The sequence below is a fragment of the Abramis brama genome (genome assembly GCF_963993115.1).
Source record: "Abramis brama genome assembly, chromosome: 13".
NCBI lineage: Eukaryota > Metazoa > Chordata > Actinopteri > Cypriniformes > Leuciscidae > Abramis > Abramis brama.
The window spans coordinates 30343136-30359525 of NC_139975.1; the positions used below are offsets into that span (position 1 = coordinate 30343136).

The window sequence follows — 16390 nt, forward strand, 5'->3', positions numbered from 1 at the left end:
TATTGTTGTTCACCATATGATTACTTGCTTTTAAAACTTTCTCTGAACCAATTATTTTTGATTAATTGACATTATACATGTATTTTAAGTTGCTATCAAGGGATTTTTTTCAGTAAAAGTAAAAGCATTTTTTTTTTTTATTGTGAAATGCCATAATATGCATAAAAATATGTAGATGGAAACTAATGAACTAATGTCCCTCCGTTGAAAGTCCAGGTAACCTGAACTTAGAAGTTTTATAAGGAGATAAAACGATTGAGTTCCCGATCCTGCTCAAGTTTTTTAAAACACTTTCAAACACTTCCGTGCGTTGATCATTGTAGCCAGTCGGTACTTTTTTGACAAGGACATCACACTTTAAAACAAACCTCATTGGTTCTCATGCAATACTTTGAGTTTCTGTGTTCATCATATGTGATGTTTTGTATGTGAATAAAAGCCTAAATTAAATCTGTTCATCATATAAAGCGATCCGATCTCCTCCTAAAACTTGGATTAAACTCTCAGATTTTCATTACAAATATCGTGATTTGTGTTTTGAAGATGAACCGAAGTCTTATGAGCTTGAACTGACATGAGTAAAGTCATTTAGTGTGAGATCTTGTGATTGCTGTCATTCTGAATGTAACCGTGATGCATCGGTGAATGGCCGTGATTTGAGAGGGGCTGAGAGAGTGGGATCTTCCTGTGTAAACATGGGACGTCCAGTGGCATCTCTAGAATCAAAGTGGAAGCCTGGCCTTGCCATGTTAGTGCTGGGGTCAGCTGTTCTTCTCTGTGGTTGAGCTGTTTTAAATCCACTTTGGATATTAGGGAAGGTCAGGCTGAAAGGTGCAGTGCCTTGGTGAAGTTTTGTTTAGCCCAATGAATACATTTTACTATTGATTGGCTACTTTTTATTTATTTTTTAGTCCCAGTTTTAATTTTTAAAGGGATATTTCACCGCTGGAAAGATGAATGTGTATTTAAATTGGGTCGCCAGAAAATTTATTTTTGGTTCATGTGGATGAAAGACAACAACTCCCAGAATGCACTTGCTTCGCTGCTCTACGAGGCCACTCCCAAGCCACGCCTACCGGTTACAGAGGGCAGTATCGGAAGAAATGATACAACTAGGCTACTAGCTGGCTCGAAACTGAATTAACGCGTTTTATGGTGAGATCCCCCTATGGGCGGGTTGAACACATGCGGGACGAGCTCCTCCTACTGGCTGTAGTCTCTCGCCTCTGGACAAAAGAGCCTCAGGTGATGCTAAATGATGATTTTTGCGTCATCTGAGGCTTTTCTCCAGACACACAATACAGAAATCTCTCGTCTCAGGGGGACATGAGGGAGGGAAGCACGGTAATTCGAAAACACTACAGGTTTTCTACTAATACAAAGCTTAAAGTCGACATGAAATCAAAATTGACCTATTTACTTTGTTTAGTGCATATTACTAGTCTTGTGGTGAACAATTAATCCGTGCAAGTTAATACACAGAAAAAAAAATGTTTGCCGTGGAAATCTTTAATCAAGATCTGAAAAGTTACTTCCGGTCTGGAATGGCGTTCCGTCTCTGACGTCAGTTTGACGGCTTGGGTTGAAAACGCTTAACCGTCAGGCTGCTATGAGCAGAGATGGAGAGGAGGAGCGCTAAAGTAAAACCCTGCCCTCTTTTCAATGTTCCGTTTCACTTGGATATACGTCACAACACTGGAGAAAAGTCGTTTGCAACTTCCAGTTCACGGGGACTATATTGCTAATCGGTGAAATATCCCTTTAACTACATCATCAATGCGCATGACTCACTAGATAAGCAGTCGTTTATCAGCTGTGTGGTTTATTTGTAGTGTAACCTTACATACAGCCCATAACTAAAAACAGGCTGCGTGTCAAGGATTACTGCAAGAGGTGGTTTTGCATTAGGGTTGGGCGATATGGACAAAAAAAATCATATCTCGGTATATTTTGGCTGAATGGCAATGTACAGTAGCCTATATATCTTGGCATCTTCTACTTTTTTCTACTTGGATAAAAATAGTTTAAAAAAATCAAATTATTTACAAAAAAATATTTCTCATAATTAAACTGCCCAATGTTTTCGTACAAACAGTGCTCATGCTGAAGGCTGTGAAATATAGTGAATGTAACCATGTAGGCTATGCTATACATTGTGCAAAAAAAAAAAAAAGGTTCTAATCAGGTTGTAACAACAATCTTAGTCAGAATTATTGTGCTCTGTCTGTTTGGTGCACATTACGCTTGTTTACTGAAGCCTAGTTTATCAGAGACTCGCTTGCTTAAGGCTCGTCCACTCCTGACAGCAAAATGGAAATATTTGCAAGACTTTCTAACATTTACAGATGGAGAATATACCTGTGAAATGTAAGTTATGCACTGAGAAAAACATGACATCTCAAACGCATTAAACAGCACAAGTAGTCAGAGCATCTGACGCGGAAAGTATTTTTATTTGTTTATTTTTTATTTGACATGGACATTACAATTACATTGGACGAACCATATGCATTTGCTTGGGTGTTTTAGCACACATGCTAATTTTCAACACCTGTCCACAGGAGGCTATAAATCATGACTCAGGTTTAGGACACACTGGGTTACGCACATTCCCCACAGCAACTCCCTGCTTATCCTCCGCCATTTTTCAGATGTGCCCGTAGTATCAAACTACGGCATATCTATATAAACTGGATTGCCTCATCCTATAGTGTTTATAGAAATATATTACGATATAGCGTACAAACTCGATAAACTGCCCAGTCCTATTTTGGATTCAAATGTGCGGGAAATGTTTCTAAAATAATATTTCTGAAAAAGAATTCTAAAACGAACAGCTAACACTAATGAAGCTGAAGTGTGATCTTGGGATACTCGCCAAGACGGGCATTCTGACAGAATTTTGTGTAAATTTGTCCTTTCTGAAAGAGAATTCAATTTAGTATTCGGAGCGCTCGCTCCTGATGTGTGTGTGCACAGAAAACCAAATTGAGTTCTCTTTCGCTTCATCTTGCGCTTGACTGTTTAAACTGGCAAGGCGTAAGAACACGTGCAAATGAGAAATGTTTGTGACCAAAAAAATATAAAATTACCACATGGTCTTTGCCAATTGCTTTAGAGTTTTTTTTCCGCGTCTAACCAACTAATTAATATTTGGTCGACTAAGCTTCTTTTCATCGACGAACGTTTAGTTGACTTTTAGGGGGCAGCCCTAAAAAGATAGATTTTCATAAATGCATTTATTAGGCTAAAGGCTGTTCTGTTTAGTCCATCTCTTGTATTTTATTCTGCATTGATTAGTTTAATTAATAGAGAAGTCCTAAAAACAAAACAATAATAAGCAGCTAATCTCTCTAATGCAGCTTTAATTTTAAGCAGAATAATCCAGCCACTAATCCTCCGGTGGATTGGCATTGGCCAGCAATTATCCTCTCCGTATGAGCATATCTGGTGCTTGAGGCTAATAGAGCTTTCCTTGGCACGTGGTAAGCAGCTTTCGGTGGATTTATGCTTCATGTGATACTGCTCATTCTAGACGGTGAAAAAAAGAGGATTGTTTTGACCTGGATGTGGACTGACTAGAACAGTTTTCATAGGATCCATTATATAAAGCTGCAGTGTGTCATTTTGTTTGGCATGTTGTTAACAGTGTCTCTTATATATCAGTTTAATGTGAAGTAAGTCATCTAAATATGTACCAGTAAATAATTCATAGGCAGTTGTTGTACTGTGTCTTTCAATATGCCTTCTAATGTTCATTCATGTTTATTTCCTGCTGTGACTAGTTGTAAAGAGGAAGAGACGATTGGTGAACTTGCGTGACCGTTGTATTCCACATTAAAGAGCATCAAATCTACATCTATTATTAGAATTTCATTATGAATTTAAAATCTCAGACTTTTTCATATTAGGAGTAAAAGCACTAGGGCTGTAATCAACCAGAAAATCTTGGTTGACTGAAGTCCTGAAATTTTCGACTAAAAATGACGTTAGGGGAAAAAAAACGTTAAATTAATTAGCTGCGCACTGTGCGCAGTACTTGGTAGCCTTGTTGTACGCCTAAATTAATTATAAATAAACATAAAAAACTAGTAGGCTATTTGCAGTATATTAAATCGTTTTTTACCTAATTATTTTGCACTGAAATGAGTCTGACACACGAGTCTGTCGGCTCTGCAGCGTTGCATCACGTGCACCTGCGCAATATCATAGCCTATGATTTCCGAAAATAGTACTATGTTGTCAACTAGTGATATCATCACAAGAACTTTTGAGGAATATGCAACATAATTTAGACAATTGTTTTTGTCATATTATAATAACTGACAGACACTATAATTTCATTGTAGCTCGCACAGAGCGAGGCTGAACATAGGAGCTCAGCTTCGCGGCTGAGACACGAATAGACTATTAACTTAAATCTTTTACTCTTAAACACAAAAGGCACGTTCACTATAATAAAAAAAGAATGTTTATTAAACAAACCAGATCAAGTAATAATATTCAGCAAACCTTCTAGTAGCCTACTTTCTTCAATCTGTCTCTCTTGTCCAGTGGGTTGGGCTAATCCAAAAGAAGTGAAAACAAGGGGGGTGTTCTGAAGACAGACTGTTACCTGTGAAACAGGGGTGCTCTGAAAACACCCCCATTAGTAATTAGTGCTTTCCACCTGATGAAATGAACGCGGTAACAATCAGAATTTTGGTCGAGCAAGAACGTATTGACCAAATAATCGACTGGGAGATTACAGCCCTAAACAGCACAAAGCTTATTGTTATTACTGGATGGCATGTGCGCTACAATAATATTTGATAAAGTTTTGTTCACGCATTAACTGAAAACAGCACAGACTAAAAGATCTTAGTTCATCAAAATGAAGATTGATTAAAAGTGAGATCAATATTGTCAACCCAGCCCTAGCTTCCACACAGCTGACATTAGTGGTTAACCAATGGCTCGCCAAGGCAGATATTTAGCTTTTATTTTATTTTTTAAATCGTCCGATAAGTTTTTCTTTTTGGCCAATGTGTCAGAAGCAGGACATTTATTTTAAACACGCTGAGAACGCCAGCGTCAGTGTCGGGTTTCCCATTATTCATTAGTTTACTGTCTCTGTTTAACTGTTCTGTCTAATCAATTATTGGACACAGCTGTTAAACAAAAAGTAAACTGTATATGAAAAATGATAGCATTTGCTTTTCTATTATTAGTAATAGAAGGCAAACGCACTATAATACTTTCTCATCCACCATCTGCATTCAGCAGATGCGCATTTATATCACTTAAACAAGTGAATGTCTAAAAAAACAATTAATTTCACAAAACTTTCAACTCCAGCTGTGAGATCTTGTGAAGTGTGCATTTGTAAACTGCATAAAAACATGTGCATTGTAGGGATGCACCAATATAACAATTTTGGCTGATGCCGATAATTCTTTTATATTAGAAAGCGATAACCAATATATTGGCCGATAAATCTATATCCAAGTTTTTCTATAACTTTTGAGAGCCTGATTACAAAACAAAAGTCTCACCATTAAAATCCATGTCCCAAGCACACAATGATAATTTTATGTAGCCTATATGACAGACACATGTTGCACTTTACTGTATTTTCCTGTTTTGAAGTGATTCCAGTTATATTTCAAGCAATTCAAAACCATCATGGCGAACAGTGCGCATGAGAAGTGTCTCAGCCGAAGGAAGTAATCCATTATTTATCGGCTTTAATATATCGCCCACATTTTCTTATTGGGCCGATAAAATTAAAAATGAACATATATTGGCAGATAGCGATATGGTGGCCGATATATCGTGCATCCCTTGCATAACGGTTGGTTCATGCGAATCAAATGCAGACAAGAGAGTTCAGCTGTCACTGGACAAGCATGAGCGACAAACTACAAACCCTTGATTTCAAACTCAAGGATGCTCATAGTTAACTGTTTAATCGACAGTAAGAATTGACTGATTAATACTATCAGACCTCTTGTATGTCAAAAGATCATGCAAAAGTTTATTGTCATGACCCCTTTAATTCAAATATGTCTTGTATATTTTAACTTCTGACAATCCTTTCAAATGAGTCAGGAGTCCAGACTCTGCTTTCAAATAGGATCAGGAATCTTACTGCCATTGTTAATTCTTCCTCTCAAAGGGAAATTAATGTTTGTGTCTGTCTGGAGAGAGAATGAGCTTCATCAGAGCAGTATTTATCGGCATGTGCAGCATTTTGATGAGCTGCTCATGATGGATGGATTCTTCACCAGTGAACGACAAGCATCTGTTCCAGTAAACACGGTCTGTCCCACAGAAATGACTGTTTGATTTCCCATATGTACATTTGAGCAACAATCATAACAGGAATCTCTGCTGTGCCATCTTTATGGGATAGTACGTTGAGTCAGTGTAAGACTTGGTGATGACTGTAAACAGTCTGATTGGTAAAGACATTTTTACATAATTTCTAAGTTCTCCCCCAAAACGAATTTTACTGGTTTAAAGTGGCAGTGGCTCAGTGGTTCATGTAGGTTGCTTACAAACCGGAAGGTTGGTGGTTCTATCCCTGGTTCCACCTGACCAAGTGTCGAGGTGTCCATGAGCAAGACACCTAACCCCAGCTATTCCCGACGAGCTGGATGGCGCCTTGCATGGCTGACACCGCCGTCGGTGTTTGAATGGGTGAATGTGAGGCAATATGTAAAGCGCTTTGGTGGCCATGGGTCTGTTGAAAGCGCAATATAAATGCAGTTCATTTACCATTTGGTTTAATTTCATGGTTGATGTTTATAATAACTGTCCTGTTTTTCTCTCTTCAGGTTGTACGTGTCCCCAAAGAAGCATGTTGTGGCAGAACAGGGCCCTGAATCACCACTGAAATGGTGTAGAAAAGTTCTCGATCACCCCAGTCCAGAGACTGAAGTCGCCTGTCGGACGCTCATCAACCGACTAGACCAAAGTATGGAAACTTTTATGGTCATTTAACTGATGTTAACAAAACAAAGGGGTTGTTGTACACAGATTAATATAGAATGATTCAGGAACTGATCACAAGTGGACGATGACGAAATGCAGGTGTAAAACGCTTTGAGCTTGTCCACTTTGGACCACTCCCAGGTAGTCGAAAACGCATTCCACCGGATTGCTTTCGTAGTGTAAACGCTCATGCGGTCGAATGTGTTCAAACAGCCACAAAAGGCCGCCTACTGAGTCTGACCAAGTGTGCTAGCCAGACGGGATTTAAACTTTGTCAACCCAAATTTGGCTTGAAGATGAAAAACATACCAAGCTCAATGTTCTCTCACTATTCCTGATTTCTAACACACACTCACAGCGTTCGGCTGGTCTTGCTGCTGTCAGAGCAGAAACAAAAGCTGCTGCTCTCCGTATGTTTTTACGTCGTCTCCATGCGCGTTTTAGTAGTTATTTCATTTATTAGATTTAAAGATCTGAAAAAGCCCATACGTTTACCCGCCCATAGACCCTCCCCTTGAAGAAATCAGGACAGAAGTGGTTGAAAGTGGACAAAAGAGACTGATTAAAACACCAGGTGTAAATGGAAACGTGTCTCCCGCGTCTACCTGTGATCCCATTCTCCAAAACGCATTTTAATACCACATGTAAACGGGCCAGAGAGATACAGTTATGACATTTTGATTAAACATTACGCAACATTTTTATAAAACATTAAACATTTTGCATGGTTGAATTGTAAACAATAAGATCTATAACATGCACAGGGCTCAACACTAAGGATTTTGTCTGGTGGCCCCGCCACAAACAAGTAAATAAAATAAAATAGTTACTGTTTTCAATGTTTTTGACTCCTGTAACCTTGTATTCTAATAAATAAGTTTATTACATTATTTTTAATAGTAGTGAAATTTCACAATTCGTGTTTCCAATTTCGAAACCATAGCAAAAACTACTTGCCGAAATCATTTCAGTTCAAATTCAAGTTCAAATCACGATGGATAAAAATCAAGAACTGTATATTTTGTTAAATATCAAAATAGGGGAGAAAAGACTATCACAACTTCCATTTCATGCAGACTTTAATGTCACCATGTTAAATTTAATGAAGACCAATAAAATACACTACACTGTGTGCCAAAAAAGCTGTAGAATATAAATGTTACAATATAAATTGCGTATAAGCATGTATTTTTTTTACATACCTGTCCGCAGTTTGAAAGCAGCAAGACAGTCTCTGAATTGTAAGTAATAGATTCATGAAAACACAGTCTAAATGTTAGCAGGTAAAAATGTCGATTGTTCTACAGGAACAAACACATAGTAACTAGTTTTTTTTTTTTTTTCTGAAATCTAAGGGTCTCTTTTTATATAATTCCATTAGTCACATTTCTAATAAGAATAACTTCTTGATGAAAGTGCATATTTATTAACGTTATTGCGCTGCTTTCTTTGTTGTGTCAGTTGCTCTGTCAAGTCTTTGAAGTTTAATGCTCACTGTTAACTGTTTTGTGAAATGATAAATGTAGTTTGTCATAGTTCACACAACACTGAAAATTCATTCAAAGTCATCATTTACTCACCTTCATGTTGCTGCAAACCTGTTTGACTTTCTTTGTATTCTGTGGAGCACAACATGTATTTTAAAGAGCGAGTGAATTTTGAAAAGATAGTGTGGTTCAAAGCAACACTGCACCCCGCTGATATTCACTTTATGGACATGTGGGTGAATAAATGATGATTTTTTGTATCTTGTCGTTAGACATGGTCGTTTCAATGATTTGATTTTTGTGTTTTGCAGCATCTAGATGGAAGAACGTGTACAGTAGCCCATCTCAGACAGCCGAGGCTGGCGTCTCGGCATCCTCTTCTGCTGGGTACCTCAAATCAACTAACAAAACACTACTAACCTCTGGCAGCTCAGGTATGGCATTAACCCACGCCTTACAGCCTCTCACCACAACACACACACACACAGACACACCCATGCAAGCGCTCAGTGGTGTGGGCAGAGCTGCTTCGACTTTGTTTGTGTTCAGTACACATAAAGCATATGACAAGGTCAGATATCACGCATGAGGTTTCTGGCTGGCAAATTCCTCTTAACTTAGTCTTCGGCTATGTGTGTTTTATAACCTGTTTGTTCTGCAGTGTGTGTGAAAGTCATGAGTAACTGCCTCTGCATGAGTTTCTGCTGTTTAATGAACCACATAAGCCAGAAATGATTTTAGTTGCTTTGCTGCAGGCATGTGACTCACTTGCAGCACTAGGGCCGCGCGATGTGGACCAAAAATCATATTTCAGTATTTTTTTGGCTGAATGGTGATAAATAACATCTCTGTATTTTCTATGGAGTGGCTAAATGTTTTGTTTTTATGTGGCCCACCTTTGGTAAATAAAGCTTGCAAAGCACTGTGTTCTGGTTGTGATGGTTTCACAGCTGGGGTTTCAGCAGCAACATGAAGTTTAACTCATTCTTCGTACTGAAGTTTATGCTAAAAAGAAACCTGTTTATGACATTCTCTACAGACTAAAGGGTTGTAATGCTCATCATATATTTTAAATTGGAATAATCTCTAGGGCTGTACTCAACCAAAGAAAATCTTGGTCGACTGAAGTCCTGAAATTTTCGACTAAAAATCGACTAAAAATGACGTTAGGAAAAAAAAACGCTAAATTAATTAGATGCGCACTGTGCGCAGTACTTGGTAGCCTTGTTGTCCGCCTAAATGAATTATAAATAAACATAAACAACTAGTAGGCTATTTGCAGTATATTAAATCGTTTTTGACCTAATTATTTTGCACTGAAATGAGTCTGACACTTGAGTCTGTCAGCGCTGCATCACGTGCACCTGCGCAATATCATAGCTTATGATTTCCGAAAATAGTACTATGTTGTCAACTAGTGATATCATCACAAGAACTGTTGAGGAATATGCAACATAATTTAGACAATTATTTTTGTCATATGTTATAATAATAAGTTATAACTGTCAGACACTATCGTTTCACCGTGCATGTCCTCGCACCGAGCGAGGCTGAACATGAGCTCAGCTTCGCAGCTGAGACACGAATAGACTATTAACTAAAGCTTTTACTCTTAATAAACACAAAAGGCACGTCCACTTTAATAAAAAAATAATATTTATTAAACAAACCAGATCAAGAGCAGAAACGAAATAAAGTGCATAACTGAAAAATAAAGCATCCTAGGCTCAAAACTAACACAACCAACAGCATAGCGCAATTGCGCATTAGGCTCCAAATAAAAAATAAAAAAGTTAGGTTATCACACTAAAACATTGAAATATGCAAATTCTGATATGTTCATATAGCCTACTCAAAACAGACAGGGCAAGCTAACGCAGACAAGTGAGCTTACCACTTTTAGATGATATGTCATGTTTGTCGTCGAGCTGTGGAAAACTGTTGCTTGCAAACTTTGCATTCGACCTTTTTCCTGTTATCAATTTTAACAAAATGCTGCCACACTGTCGATTTCTTTGTTGTTGACATATTAGAAGAGGACTGACTATTAAACGCTCTCACAATTAAATAAATAATATTCATCAGCATCAAACCTTCTATGCTCGACGCTCTCTCTTGGGTTGGGCTAATCCAAAAAAGGTGAAAACAAGGGGGGTGTTTTGAAGACAAACTGTTACAGTGAAACAAGGGTACTCTGAAAACACCCCCATTAGCAGTTAGTGCTTTCCACCTGATGAAATGAGCGCGCCTCAGCGCGGCAAAACTGATGAAATAAACGCGGCAGAAAATCGACCAATCAGAATTTTGGTCGAACCAGAACGTATCGACCAATTAATCGACTAATCGACTAGGACAGTACAGCCCTAATAATCTCCAAATTAGGGCTCAAAACTAAGGATTTATTATATTGGCACAGTCGGCCCAGTGGTTCAAATTTTTACTTGCCCTAGTAAAATTTCCACTGGCCTCACGCCTCCACCACAAAAAAGTAATAAATAAATGAAAACAATAACTATTTTTTTTATTTTTTTTATTTTTTTATTTATTTTTTTACCCCTGAAACCTTAAATGAGGTTATGAAAGCAACAACTACTAAATATTATTAAAGACAAGTAAACACATAAAAAATAATAACAAATAATCAAATTATGAGAAACGGCTCAAATTATTACAATAGAACAAACATACAAATAAAATGAACACTGCTTTCTAGGTTGGTCTACCATTAGTTTTCTGGTACAGAAATTAAATAAAGAAGGCTAATCAAATGTAAAATAACACTGCCAAGACTTTACTGTATAAATTACATATAGATTAGGCTAATCCTTATTTAAGTTACAAAAGTTATTCAGTCAAGGGCAGAGAGTGATTTCTATTATTATTATTATTTATTTTTTTCGTTGTCCATTGTTGTTTGATTAACATTAAAAACACAGACAGCAGAAGTTTTAAGAGTGAATGCCCAGATCCAATATAGTGTTACACATGCATTTTATTTAACTGTTTACATTCACTGAAGACATAACCAACTATGCTTACAAGGGAGCTCTGTCTTAATTTTTACAGCAAATTTAGATTTAGTTTTAGTCTTTTGACTAAAATTCCTTTTAGTTTTAGTCATATTTAAGTCTTCTGAATTGTTTTAGATTTAGTCGACTAATAAGATGTTGACTAAAGATAGTTGACTAAAATCTGATGAGTTTAGTTAAATTGTAATGCATCAATTAAGCATTTCTCTAAAACATTTCTAAACTCATTATATACTCCTGGAGAAAACATATTAACCTGTTATATGAATGATATTAAGGTTTGAACAAGCAATACAGACACAGACAATATCTGCTGTGACTTAACATGTCTTTATCTTTAATAAAACCACTTCTCAATAAAGAAACAAGAACTTGGTTTGTTTTAAAATGAATGATATGGTGAATTCAGGTTGATTGGGACACTTTGTTGCCATTGAGATGACCTGAGATAACCTGAATTCACCCCTATGCAGTCTTTATAACAACTTGCAACATTCTTCAGTCTTTCTAGCAGACATATTTATTTGTATAAATTAAATAGAGATAAATCCTTATTAAAGCTACAAAAAGTTTATAGTTTATCTTTCTTTTTTGTTGTTTGATTAACATTAATGACAGCAGCAGGTTTATTAGACTGCTGTCACTTTACAGCCGAATGCATGGATCCAATACACTGATACACATCCAATGTTCTCCCAACTGTGTGTTTTCGTGAATACTCGCCAAAACAGACATTTATACATAATTGTGTGTGTGTTTGTCCATTCAAGCGCAGAAACACACGAAAGAGAGCTCAAATCCGCACTCGTGCGCCGTCTGAGAGGCGGCTTTCTGTGTGCATACAGAAAACTGGACTGAATTGAGCTCTTTTTTATGTCGTCATGCTTTTTCAGATTTATCCATATGTCACCATATGTTGATGTGATACATATGATCAGCACGTTATGGTTGAAATGTGCACATCTATCACTCAGGACATCAGTTCTGACTGGAGTCTGGATCTCTTCCCAAATCGTCCCTCCCTAACATTTTCGTCTTGTTTTTATTCATTTCGTCATAGTTTTGGTCATTCAAAACAGTTTTTTTTTTTTAGTTATAGTCTCATTTTCGTATGTGAAAAAATGTTGTTGACTTAAATTATGACAAATTATTCATCAACTAAATGAACACAACATAAGACGACGTGAAAGAGAGCTTATTTGTGCACCGTCTGAGATGCGGCTTTCTGTAATGTAATACGCACACACATGACGTCGCCGTTTTTACAAATTCATGGTTTTGTAGCTTACACAGAGACAATAACAGTATATTTTCCAAAAAAATTAAACCCGTTTTCAAAAGTGTGTGTTTTTAGGCCCTCAAAACGCCGGTTCCGTGTAAATGAACAACCAAAACACATTAAAAAATATATATTTGTAGTTGAAAATCATGTCTTGTAAACGGCCTCAGAGACTCGCTCACTGTCAGGATGAAACTTTATGCAAAATAGAAAATACTCTAACATTACAGATAAGAGTATAACAGTCAATGGCCTGGGGAAAACGCATCTCAAATGTGTTAAAGCTTAATATAAAGCTTTCTCATGTTTGTGGCTCTACTTGGTTCCTACACTTTTCCCACAGTAGCTCAGTCTGTGCCCAGTTTTCCACAAATGTGTTATTCACATATTAAAAGTGTCGTGACTCGCAGATATTCTCTGTCCACAGCACGCATATGCGATTCATCGATAATCAAATTCTCTGGCGATTAGTTGTTGCAGCTCTAATATTGAGTGTTTTCTGTTGTTTCCAGGTCACATGGGCGTCCACTCTGCGCTCAGCTCACAGTCCTCTATTGACAGCGAGTTAAGCACCTCGGATGACTCCATCTCCATGGGCTATAAGCTTCAGGATCTGACTGATGTTCAGATAATGGCTCGTCTGCAGGAGGAGAGTAAGTATGCGACACACTTCCAGACCCTGACTGGTTTTTACCTCGGGACAATGCACAACTTATTCATGCAGAATGCAAATAAATGTAGGATATGAAAATGCTTTCTATTCTTGTTATTTGTTTTGAAACTCGTTGCTTCAACAGAATGATCTGATTATGGTTCAGGCAAATTGTAGACAGCTGTTATTTGTGTATCGAGAACACTTTTTAGAGATTAACTTGAGTCTCTTGTGTAACTATTACACAGTATTTGAAGGTGAAAGCGCACACGTTTTATTATTTGACAAACCACAGGGGTTTGTAGTCTGCAGATGATTGGACAAAATATTGGTAAATTTGAAAAGGAAATCAAAACTGACCTGGTTTACTTGCTACATAAATTAACTAAGTTCAGTTACTGGTATTATTTTAATTCCAGTTAACTTCCACAATCCCTTGCTATCTCAAATTCAAACTATGTTCAGTCTGGTATGGAATGGCCACTTTTCACCATCAGCAATTTTATACGGACAAAATAAAACCCTACATAATATTGAATATGCATTTTCTGTCAGAAATATCATTTCAAAAAGGCAGTTTCATGTTGAAATGTATACGGTAGAGCTCGGTCTCAAAGAGTCTTTCATTATAAACAGTGATTGCCAAAAACTATAAATTTCTGAGTGTAGTGAAGCCAACATACTGTTACTAAATACTGTAACTTCTACAGCTTGCAAGCTACATTCACCAAACTCTGCATAGCACACTGTCAGAACGCACTGATAGTCTATGGCTGAATCTGAAATCGCCCCCATAACCTCAAATAGGGCGTTTGAGGGAACAGCCATTTGCAGTGGTGTCCGAAACCATAGTGCACGTTGAGTGCACTTATTCAATCCCACAATGCACTGCAATAACGAGTGTACAACTGATGTGCGCTCAACGGCTGTCTGAATTCGCTCACTCGTTTTCATTCACTCCTTCAAGTGACCAGTATTAGTGGACTAGCGTAGGGAATAGTGAATGAGGGTTTAGGAGGTGATTTCGGATTCAGCCTTTGTCTTTTTTAACTGATTACGCTTAAAATCCCATAGACTTCCATAGAAAATGCCTTTTTTCCGTAATACCTTTTAGTGTTCATCATGTGTTGATCAAACTTGGCACTAGGGATATCAGCACTACAATCAAAAAGATCAATAGCCGTGTTGCTACAGACACACAGACAGCTGCTTTCCATGTGTGCATGTGTCCTGTGAAGAGCACTTGTGCCGAATAGTCAAATACACTTCAAAATCGTTCAACTTCAAAGTGTTGATTGTTTTTGTTGTAATAATACTACTACTAATGTCATTCCATCAGCACCCTAACCCAAATGAAGCTTTTTTTCTTCACCGTTACAGCCAGCGGCTTGTCTCTGTGTGTTTCAGGTCTCCGGCAGGACTACGCCTCTACCTCGGCCTCGCGCCGCAGCTCGTCGGCCTCCCTGCAGTCTCTGCGTCGAGGCACCTACAGCGATCAGGAGTTTGACTCCTACAGTCTGGAGGATGAGGAGGACGAGTGCTGCTCTCTGCCTCAGCGTCTCCAGCGCTACTCGCCCTCGCCGCACAGCTCTCCTCGCTGCCTCTCTCCCAACACACTGGCGGAGTACAGCCGGCTCGCCGCCCCGCGCCCGCGCATGTCCCGCCGCTCCCTGCAGGGCCCGGGGTCCAAGAGCGAGGGTAGGACGTTTAGTGTTCAGCAGATTCAAATCAGCATTTTGAGGGATACACTACCAGTCACAAGTTTTGGATCGGTAAGATTTTTAATGTTTTTAAAAGAAGTCTCTTCTGCTGACCAAGGCTGCATTTATTTATTAATAATAAAAAAACAGTAATATTGTTAAATATTATGACAATTTCAAATGACTCTTTTCTATTTTAATATATTTTAAAATGTAATTTATTCCTGTGATCAAACTGAATTTTCAGCATCATTACTCCATTACTCCTTCAGTGTCACATGATCCTTCAGAAATCATTCTAATATGATGATTTGATGCTCAAAACACATTCATTATTATTATTATTATTATTATTATTATTATTATTATTATTATTATTATTATTATTATTATTATTATCAATGTTGAAAACAGTTGTGTACAATTTTTTTTTTTTCAGGATTCTTTGATGAATAGAAAGTTCAAAAGAACAGCATTTATCTGAAGTAGAATATTTTGTATCATTATAAATGTTTATTTATTTTTTATTTTTACTTTTGATCAATTTAATTAATCCTGGATGAATAAAAGTATTGATTTATTTTATTTCTTTTCCCAGAAAAATAAAATATAAAATCTTACTGACCCCAAACTTTTGAACGGTAGTGTTTAATGTTACAAAAGCTTTCCATTTCAGATAAATACTGTTCTTTTGAACTTTCTATTCATCAAAGAATACTGTAAATATCTGTTTTCAACATTAATTACAATCATAAATGTTTCTTGAGCATCAAATCATCATATTAGAATGATTTCTGAAGGATCATGTGACACTGAAGACTGGAGTAATGATGCTGAAAATTCAGCTTTGATCACAGGAATAAATTACACTTTACTAAATATCCACAAAGAAAACAGCTGTTTTAAATTGGAATAATATTTCACAATATTACTGTTTTTTTAGTTGGTTTTTTTTGTTGTTTTTTTAAATCAAATAAATGGAGCCTTGGTGAGCAGAAGAGACTTCTTTTTAAAAAAAACCCATTAAAAATCTTACCAATCCAAAACTTTTAACTGGAAGTGCACATGAGCCTGGTGTAAATTTGCTTGTAGAACAGAGCTGGTTGATTTAACTGTGTTACGGATGCACTGCCCCTTAGATATTAAGGACCATTGATGCTGTTGTAGAAGGATACATTGTCATGAAAGGTGTCATGAGGAATTTTCAAATCTTTGTTTCTGGATGTTAGCTTATGAAGTTAGCAATGTTTTTGCACCAAAAAGTTCAA

At 37.2% G+C, this 16390-nt stretch overlaps 1 protein-coding gene across 2 annotated transcripts in view; it reads left to right on the forward strand.

Annotated features, from left to right (window-relative positions):
* The window catches only part of LOC311095058 (SLAIN motif-containing protein-like), a 36563-nt gene that overhangs the window by 11268 nt on the left and 8905 nt on the right, over positions 1–16390 (forward strand). For both annotated transcript variants that reach the window (XM_084133380.1, XM_084133381.1), the window contains exons 4-7: positions 6819–6958; positions 8774–8896; positions 13283–13423; positions 14830–15120. In XM_084133380.1, the coding sequence (XP_083989506.1) occupies positions 6819–6958; positions 8774–8896; positions 13283–13423; positions 14830–15120 (695 nt within the window). The remainder of the gene's footprint in view (positions 1–6818; positions 6959–8773; positions 8897–13282; positions 13424–14829; positions 15121–16390) is intronic.